This window comes from Cephus cinctus, unplaced genomic scaffold, assembly GCF_000341935.2.
Source record: "Cephus cinctus unplaced genomic scaffold, Ccin1 Ccin1_scaffold0310, whole genome shotgun sequence".
In the NCBI taxonomy this organism is placed as follows: domain Eukaryota; kingdom Metazoa; phylum Arthropoda; class Insecta; order Hymenoptera; family Cephidae; genus Cephus; species Cephus cinctus.
In genome coordinates, this window is record NW_014333013.1 from 514932 (window position 1) to 525276 (window position 10345).

Sequence of the window (10345 nt, forward strand, 5' to 3'; positions counted from 1 at the left end):
CACAGCAAGCCCCGCCACAAGCCCCGACTCCCGGCGTTCAGCCACAACAACCTCAGGGACCCGCACCTACCACTACACCACCTGTGCACACACCTTCACCACAAGAAATGGGGAAACAGGCTCATTTACAGGCTCAACCTCCGTCATTGCAGCAAGTTTACATGCCCAATCAGACAAGGCCAACTTCACAAGTGAGTTGATACCTCTGCGAGAGTTCAAAAATTAATTTCCCCTCGCACATAACTTCTTCATTAACAACAAACTAATCACAGAGATGTGTTATCTTTCAAGTGCTATGTAAAATGGTTGTATATTTGCCATGCAGATTCTGCATGTATATGTCGCAGAAGAACAACCAAAGTTCCACTATCCAATCCCTTTGAATAAAAAATTATTGTAAAATACATAATGATTGTTTTGGAACAAGTCACTTACTTTAATTTTTCAGGGTTACTATCAACCTGGTCCAAGGCCACAGCAACCAAGAGGACTTAATCACAGAAGTCAGGGTGGTGCTGCCCAGGTTGTCGGTATGCCAGGAGTAGGCGCTGGTGGAGCCCAGCCTACGGCCATGTATTCGCATCATGGTAGTATAGCGATGCAACCTGGTGCAATGTATCTCCAGGGGCAGGTTTCAAGCTTGCATACGGGACCACATCAGCAGGGCGTATACCCCATGAACAATCAAATGCCCATTCAGGTAGTAGTTAAGTACCGCTGGCTTTATATTTATTACCACCCATCCGACACCTTGCGATGCGAATCCTTCGTCTAACTGGTAACGAACGAGCATCATCATCGGGCCGTTACCAAGAACCTCACCTTAATAAATACAACAACGTGTAACCCTTTTTCCTTACCGTAAACTACTTGGTATAAAACTAATACACTTTATTACCTTGTCGATGTATATTTCAAAGCTTCTTACACTTAATTGGATAAAGCCACTACACACTACAATACACTATAAAAGTACCTAAGTGTTCTCGCGATCATATATCAGCTTCACTATTGACTGAAAATGTGATAAGTATCCTCCTTCTCTTTCTAGTTCACGGGTCCACCTCAGAGGCATCAAGGACATCAAAATCAATCTTTCTATCAGTCCTATCCGCCTGCACTCCTAGCGCAAAATATGTTTGGATTCACGCATGGTCCCGCACCGCAACATGGATGTGAGTAATGACTTCAATTAGAGGATCTTTTTCTATGTCCACGAAGGACAACAATACACCGATCTTACGTTCTACGCCGTAACTGGCGATTAATCTTGACGATAATAAACTAAAATTGCAATTTTCTTTTAGACTATTATCAGACGCCCAGCGCTCCAATAAATTTGGGCAGACCAGGAGCAGGTGCTGTTAGCGGGGGTGCACAACATGTCGGAGGCCCGCTGGCCGGTGCCCAAGGAGCTACCGTAGTACCTCAAGGTACGATACCGCAACCTACGCAACAGCCCCAACCAATACCCCCGATGGCGATACCTCTTACTCAGACTGGTAAGTATGTAGTCAGTACGTAGTGATCTCGAGGAAGAAAAAGAAATAAGAATAAGATACTTAAGTAGCATGCTAATCGACAAAAATACTGTTACTAATATTCGTAACAAACATTACGTGTTTTTTTCGAATAGATGTCGTGTCTATAGACAGCGCGATTCTTTGTGTATCCTACTCCTTCTCCCTATCGCAAGTGCTAATGTCATCTCGTGCCATATCTCTTCAGCAGAGTCTTATCTACGTTCAACTGATAAACTGCTAGTGCTAGAGGAAACTAACTTGACTACACTCGTATCAATGTTTTTTGTGAATTAAACACTGCCAGAGCGTGCTCAATCTTTTTACGAATTCCATTTTCCTTGAGGTTCTTCGTGTGGCTGCCACTGTGCTCGGAGTCCATCGTTACCCGTTGTATTGAACTAATTGATGAATTTTTTAAATGAATTCGTGCCGTTAAGCATACCTACTGCGGATTCAATATAGGCACCTCCCATTAGGACTGGTTACAGTTATTTAATGGTCGTTTTATTATTACACGCACTTGTCATTTGTACGGTATTGGTAAATGAGAGTGAATTTGACAAATGGGAGCGCGAGGGAAAATTATCACCAGACCTTCCTTCTGTCTTGGAAATAATTAAGTAGCTGTTTGGTATTATGTTCTTTCGTTTAATCGCTGCAGGCGTACAGTTATGAGTAAAGTATCGTCCTGCCATAAAGGTCTGATGTCTATGGTCTCCAAATCCTGTTCCAAAAGTGTCCATCTGTCCCGTCCAGGTATAAAGGTCCCAATGTTGGGCCCTTCTTTAAAAAGGGCTTCTAGAAATGAGATTTAGTCAGTACTAGCTATCGAAGCATAGCGACAACGTAACACGTCTCTCTTCGGTTTCGACTTAAATCTTTGTCATACGTATTTCGTGCATCCGTTGTAAATAATGTTTGTTGTAAGTAACGTATACGGCTTGTACTACGATGAGAATGGTGAGTATTCAGTGTAGTTGGTGTATATGTATATTTGTTAAGTCGACTTTGGCCTTAGCAATAGGATCAAAAAGTTGATCTTTTGATTTGATAGTTTTAGTTAAACTGTTGATTATTTCTGTAAGTGTGTTGTGTTTTTCGATTGAAATAATGAACGCGACACTTTTTTATTTTATCTTTGAAGACGTGTATTCGGGACACAACGGTGGTGTAACGAACGTCACGAATAGTGTTCCAAAGTACCAGAAGCGGAGAAGAGAGAATGCTATTGACATTGTCGATCCTAAGACTGGCAAGAAAATTAACGAGGATCTCTCCGACAACGACACAGCCACGCAGAGTGGCGAATCTAGTAATCGCGAAACACCGCAACCACAGGTGAGTTGCTTTGGAATATTGTTTTTCGAGCAATTTTCTAAAGGAGTTTTGAAATGCTGTTTTTCTAACGAAATGCTCATGGTATAGTGTTTTGGGAGAAACATTGGTGCCTGGTTGTTACGGGATAATGAGCGTTGATCGTCCGGAAACTCTTTTAGCAATTGCTTTAATTAATGTCTGTGCCCAAGAGTCCATGGCCTCTGGTTTATACGTTTTTGATATTCATCGATATTACGGTGACAACGAGAAACCGTGTTCACGTAAGCCAGATCCAATTGCAAATTCGACGGTGGTCGGAATATTGGTAAATATTAAAAAGAAATACAGCAGTACAGATGCTATTAGTTTCATTTGAATCATAAAGGCAGTTCTCTGCTGGTATTCCAATGATCTACGTCTATTTAAAGCTGCTACTTAATTCGTGACCTCGTCGAACGAAGACTAGATCCTTTGAAGTTGTCAGATTGCTTAAAATTAATTGTACCGTTTTTCCTGACATTAGGGTATTGCGACCTACGGCTCTGGGGCAACGGACGTGGTATAGATCTTGAAACCCATTTTTATGTTTCGTATCCCTGAGTATTCTGTATTTCCATTTGTACTGGTATAATTTGAAGTGTCGAGACAGTTTTTAGTTGTTAAACACGTACGTCCGACACACAAGACTCTTCACCGTCTATCACGCAGATTTGGTGATTGTTTCAGAACTGTAGCGCAGAGGTGGTGGCCGAATTCGCGGCTCGTGTTGCCAAGGTTGCGGCTGAGGATACGAAATCCGGGTCGCCGGTTCCAGCGAGCATATCGGAAGCTACGGTGACAACCGCCGGTAGCATCGGCAGCAGTAACAGCAGCGCCAACGTCGTCACTAGCATAAGTGTTACAAACACTGCTGCCACGAGTACTGCCAGTTCACCCGCGTCCCAAAACGCGAGCCAAAGTCCTCAAAACTTGAAAGTCCAATCGAATCAGAATAACGACACTAATAGTAATCTGTGTAATATCAGTTCCCCAATGCCGACGCAGAGTATACCAAGCGTCACGACGCCGCTCAGTAGTCAATCGTTAGGTACTTCTAGTAACGCGCTCCCGGTCGAGGCGTATCCCGCGAAAACGGAGTCGAAACCGCTCCACTCCAACGTCAAAGAATTCCATCCGAGGAGCGAGACGAAGCATGTCATCGTCCCCGAGGAATACAAAGCACCGACGCTCTTACCGAGCAAGGATAATGTACCTGCACAAACGGCCACGTCGTCAGCGCAGAAAGTCACCGAAGTGGACGTCAGTCCTACAACGGTAGACGCCACGTCGACGGGTGTTCCTCAAGCAACGGCAGTTCCGGCTAATTTGCCAATCCCGAACGTTGCCGAGGTCCCGAGTGTTCCTGTTGCTCCAGTTGCCGTTGCTGCAACCAGTGCCAGCACCGTTGTTCCTGTACGCGAGCCTTTCCCAAGTCTGGCGAGTAAGAATTCCTCGAGTTCACCGCCACGTAGGAAAACGCAGAGTCAATCAGCCGTCGCTGCGCTCGTCGATCTGCCACCCTCTGGCAAAGAGCAGAAGGAGAGGAAGACCAGCGAGAAGAGTTCGAGAGGCGCTACGCCTACTCCGGCGTATCAACCCGAGCATCATGAGAAAGCTAACGGGGAGACCAGCGTCGAGAAGCAGGAATCTGACGTACCGGCCAATAAAAACGATGCCCAACAGAAGACTGCCGATGGTGAGTATCGATTGTGTTGCATCGTTACTGTACTCCCTGTCACCTCGTTAACTTCTTGTATGCGTCATTATTTAAATTTTCATGAAAACTACGAGTGTCTTCGATATGGATATTCATTTAGCTGAAACGTATACCTGGGGACGAGCCGATAGCTGTTCTGTACGCATATCACACGTATAACAGTTAAACAGCACAGGTGTTTTTCGTTGATCTGACTTTGTGCGTCACGGTTTACGCAGGCACTTGCGTAGCTATGAAGGAGCGTGCAACCGGACGATCAACTCGCCGGTACGCTTTACGTATTACATCCCTTTTTGGCTTGTGTACCATTTGTCTTCCCACGAGGCTCTCTACAGGTTCTGAGCTCTCTTACTGGGGGATAAATTCCAAGCTTTGTTCTCACCTGCCACAACAACATGCTGCGTAAATGGTACAGGCAACATTTTCCAAAGATACGTCACGCTTTTCTCTTCATTCTTCTTGGAATCCTCTATTGTAGATATTTTCTGATACAGTGCTCAATGTTGGGTACATAACTCACTATATCTATATGCCCATGAAGCTCGATGCCTCGAGGGGGAACTAGTTAACGTGCAAGTAAACGAGGATAATATCAGGAAGCGGCGGAGAGAGGCAGAGGTGGTTCAGCGAAAAAAGACACCGTGAAATGGCTCAGACTCTCTTCGCTGGAGAAAGGAAAGGTGTCCAGGACTTTTACGACTTTGGTGCAAACGTACAAACGGACTTACGTACATGTACCATATGTCGGTACGCAGATAATGCGGTCACGTCTCTACGTAGCAGTGTCGCTCAGCCTTGGACGAATTTGCTCAAGGATATCACTGCCTTTTCACTTTTACTCAGGAATTCGTGAGACAATAATGTATGTATGATCGACGAATAAAAATGGCTACCCGCGAACTTTCTGGAGCTTATAGGAAACACAAGATACGTCGTGTTACGTTCATCGGACGTGATTCTCATTAGTTTTGTTATCGTTCGCCAAAGGGATTGATACCTTATAAACTTCATGAACTTTGACTTCACTGCGATTAGCACACGATTACATAGAGATAGAGGGTGGTTCTCCTTATGATAGGTTGAAATCAATAATTTCCCATATTAATCCCGTTGGATACGTATCGCGTCTAGAATAGCTGGAGTTTTAGCTGTGTGGATACTTGTCATATACGTTTTTGTATTTAAAGATATATATACTCGACTCTACAAAAGTCCCTTTTCGTATGACTATATATATCTGCTCATATACAACCTCCTTTGTTGGGCTCTGTTGTTTATCTTTCTGTTTCTAATTCTCGAAGGGCAGTTTTTCTTCGAACGAGCTTCGCTTACGACCTTTAGCATATCAGAACTTGTGGCGATATTTTGAAATAGAGAACGATTCCTTATACTGTAGCTTATGTATTAGATAGTAAAGTAATCATTAGTCGATCGCTTTTTTTCCTCTTGTGTGAAATTATAAGAACGGAACCGCCCCTCGTTCTCAAACGCGAAACTATTTCTGGAAGTTTAGTGAATAACGGTCGTTCGCTCGGTTCGATAGTGTCCTTCGTGTCTTGTCCCCTTAAGCAAATTGTATTCAGTTCTTATTATCGGTTTTGTCGATAAATCCTTGATAATCAGGGTTGTTACCTAACTGCTAGGGGATTTTTGAGAGGAATCATAGTCCCATTAGTTTTAGATCCTCTAGCACAAAGGATTCACGTGTACCGTGCCTTTCTTGTATGTACGAGGAACGGTAGTGACTTTTAGCGAAAACACGTGGCGCTGGTCGCCATTTGTAATGTTACCCGGTTATTTCTTTTCTTTTAATTAAATTAGTCTCATCCAATCGTATCTTAATCTTTTTAATAATCGCCTCATTCAAGCTCTTTATACTTTGTTTCATTGTGTTGTGCAATTTCGTGGTAGTTATATTGCCTAGTCGAGGTACCAAGTATTCGAAGTGCATCTTTAATAGACAGTGAAATTATCAGTGAAATTAACTAGAAAGCTCTACGTACTGAAAATAATCTCGTATGCACTCGTTGAACGTTTGCGATGTTTTATCGATGTTTTCTTCATTGCTGGACTAAGGATTATCAAAGAGCAAAGAATCCATGGGCTTCCAAGTGATGACTTGCAGTGTTGGGGTTTAGTCGATTGAAATAATATTTTTTTTAATTTGGCGCCCCGGAATTTTTTAAAATTGTGTCATTAATACGTTTGTGCCATATTGGGATCGAACGGACTGTGCAATTTTAAATATTGTGGTGTCGATTTTGAATTTTGTGCCGTAAAATTCTCGAAGAAGTTTATCTGCTTCTTTCTTTATCATTTCATTTATACGCAACAGCATGCCTTGTATCGGCAATATGGGGAACAATAAAAAGAAGGGTGAGTCCTCATAGAAAATCACTAACTTTTCGTATATCAAGTCTGTGTAACTCTTTTCTGCGTTATTCGGCAATTTTTGCTTCAACGATATATCTTGCCGTTCGCTGCCACTGCAGTGCGTTCAAATTTCTTCATATTCGCCTTAGCCACGGATCATGGGTCTTAAACGTAAATATGGCGGCGGGTGGGTCGTGATCAAATATGGCAGACTTCCTCGCCGACTTCAGCCGTCGGGTGTACCTACAAACAAATACATAAATTTATTCATGCCCGTTCGGTTAGTAACAGTAGCCATCATCGGTACCCCCTCGAATCTTTACGAGTCAGCATGGTAAAGCGTGAAGAAATCAATCCAAAATATAATTCCTTTATTTCAACATCTCGAGACCGAAGTGTTTTCTACGGTCTTTAGAAAAATGGAGGCGTTCATGGAACATCGTAGTGTAGCCCATATTAGTTAAAGAACTAATCTTTCGTAAAGTAACACGGCCTGCTAACAGAGAAATGCGACTTATTACATTGACAAATTCTATACATCCATGTATAAACGCGTCGGCATTTTTTCGTGTCTCTTTCCCCGTTCGTTGCGTTCAAACACGAAGGTATTTGTCCTACGACTGGAGAAAAGCCGAAGGCTTCCGATGGTTGCCGAACACGCTGACGATTCATCGGTCGAAAAAGGCCGAATGCCGTCGGAAGTGGCCGAAGTGTCTACTCGGTAGTGGGAGAAATGCCGGTTCCTTCCTCACCGTGAATTCCAAGTTCCTCAGAGGCCAGCACGTGCTGCGCTACCCAGTGCCACGCTACTCCGTGTTTTCAAACCCTCCTTTCTCCAATATTCGTCAAATCATCCCCGTGAAACTCTAAAAACGTACCCAAACCTCCTCCCCACAAGCATTAACCATACTCTCCCGCACTAATAACGCCACTCCCTGCAACTCAAACGATTACGCTTAAATACTCTTACTCCTAGATATTAAACTCTAATCTATCTAACCCATGTGAAACGTGCTCCAGTAGCACTCCCTAAGAATTGTACATATAACGCGTGTATTTTTTTTACGTAATGTGATCTTGATACTTTTTGTTTTTTTAATTATTAAACTTTATAACACGAGTGTATCTCGCGCGAGATTTTCACTTCGTTTATTGTGTATATATAGTGTTGCTATTTATTAGTGTTTTAACGCGACTCTCAACGAGTCTCACGAGCCCATGACGATTCATTAAGGCGGAAGTGTGAAGCTGCCACGAGACGCAGAGGGGATATTCACGTATCAATATGTATGTATGTATTTTCTCGTTGAATTTATTATTCTGTCTGGAAACTGCAACCGTTATGTCGGTTTAACCTTCAAATTAACTCGGTGCAGCATACATAAACGTGTTCGATCGAAATTCTTTAATCAATTAGGATTCATTTTTTCATTTTCGAGTATCGAGAGTCGGTCGGAAAGACATCGTGATTCATGGAACGACGACCGTACCTTTGGAAAATGCTAGAAAGCGGTGGAAAGACCGCGTGCGAGACTTTAAGGATTTTCCGGGCGTGTCGACCATTTTGTAGTAACGTAACGAAGCATCCCCGATGCATTCATAGCACGACAGCGCCTAGTTCCGCAGAAAAGTATCTGGTTTTACTTCAATTTCAAATATGTCGGGCGTCATTGATTTCAATCAAATGAATTTACATGCGATCTATAATTCCATGCTCCGACACCGCCGATAATCCTTGTGAGATAGTTCCGTGACATGTGCAACTTCATTCGAACAGACTGTGCCCTATTTCGGTTTTACTTTCACGTACTTTAATTTTCACATTTATATTGGGCTTATTTCATTTTCCTCTACACTCGTGATTTTCTTTTTTTTCTGTCCCGGCCGTTGCTCCACGTGAAAAATCAACCGCGTCTCTCGGTCTCGCAGCTGGAATTCTGCAGTCGACCACGTTTTCTCCACGTGGGTGCAGTGTTTCCCAAGAATATATCGAATAAAAGAGGTATCGTTTCTTGGCGATATAATTGATATATGCATCTCTATTTTAACTTAAATTTCTCAACGTTTATACGTCATTGAAATGTATCAGAGAGACTTAACGTAAGTGGTAGTATTTTTTTTCAAGCATATGGCAAATTGAAGATCGTGCGGTAGCCATATTGGATGTCTAGAGAGAGAGAGAGAGAGAGAGAGAGAGAAGAGAGGACGCCATGTTGGATGGTGAGCTCTCACGCCGGTTCGAGAATGCGGTCCGACCTGCTTCGGACCTTTCTTTCCATCTTCTTTCTCTCTTCGTTCTTCACTCTTCTTATGCCTCTTGTTACACTCGTTTATTCCTCTCATAGCCTTTTCGCAAACCCGAATGCAGTGTGTCAGGCGCAGAAATTATCCCACAGTTATTGATCGAATCGTGTCTCTCTGAAATTTCGGCAGATCGTCCTTTAACAGTGCGAATCGCCCATCTACCTTGTTGTCTCTGTCGTTAAGCTTATCGAACAGCAGCAGCAGCTGTTACAGACCTTTCGAAAATATCACGTGCACTCGCAACGCATTAATGCGTTCCGCGAAATAAAGTAGAAAGTCAAACCAATGGCGTTCCATGATTTCCTCGTTGTCAGATTAAAAATAATCAACGATCGTCTGAAATTCCTTGCTCGAAACGAAAATGACAATCTGGACGCGGCGTCCTTTTATTTTATTCTTTTTCTTCCTTTTGCTTCTCGCCCTCGATATACACGTGTTGGTTATAGTTATTTTCGTACAAATACACTTTCACCCATGCCGGGGGGGGATATACATTTCACAATCCTCGCACGGGATCTCAGTCGGCAAGTAGTAAATGGCTTTATCTGCGATAGTTATTGCAAACGAACACGACAGCCGATGATATTATATCACAAGTGTTTTACAACATATCGTCTCGCGTTATTTTTCAAAGTCAACAAAAATATCGTCCCACCGTCTCCAATCCTTATGCATACGTTGTATTCTCGTTAGACCTAGTCTCAAGGAAGCCTCGCGCATACTTTATCTCCTCGAGAGGGGGATTCCCCTGTGAGACCAGTCTAAGCAGACGTATACGTTAACCGAGCAGATACAATAACCCATCCTCAAACATTGCGATTCGATATAGTTCTCAGTTCAGATCGGTTACCTCGGGTGAATCCCCCGTATACGACACACATCGTGTCCCGCACTGTTTCTTGAAGTAGGTTGCAATTGACCCTAATATCTTGTTACCAAGTGGCATTCGGGGCAACGTTCACGTAAGCGCCTCGAGCGAAAAAGAAAAACACATCGTTGGGGCCCACCTAGAAACAGAAGGAGATAGATAGACAGAGAGAGAGAGAGAGAGAGTGAGAGGGGGGGGGGGATA

The 10345-nt window shown here is 43.2% G+C and overlaps 1 protein-coding gene across 11 annotated transcripts in view; it reads left to right on the forward strand.

The window, feature by feature from the left end:
* LOC107266392 (eukaryotic translation initiation factor 4 gamma 1) overlaps positions 1 to 10345 on the forward strand; it is a 51541-nt gene that overhangs the window by 26888 nt on the left and 14308 nt on the right. For 8 of the 11 annotated variants that reach the window (XM_025083630.1, XM_025083632.1, XM_025083634.1 and 5 more), the window contains 6 exons: positions 1 to 191; positions 449 to 706; positions 1052 to 1175; positions 1308 to 1502; positions 2668 to 2861; positions 3567 to 4575. The exon at positions 1 to 191 is cut by the window's left edge and continues 2 nt beyond it. In XM_025083630.1, the coding sequence (XP_024939398.1) occupies positions 1 to 191; positions 449 to 706; positions 1052 to 1175; positions 1308 to 1502; positions 2668 to 2861; positions 3567 to 4575 (1971 nt within the window). The remainder of the gene's footprint in view (positions 192 to 448; positions 707 to 1051; positions 1176 to 1307; positions 1503 to 2667; positions 2862 to 3566; positions 4576 to 10345) is intronic. The other 3 variants (XM_025083637.1, XM_025083628.1, XM_025083636.1) reach the window with 2 other exon arrangements.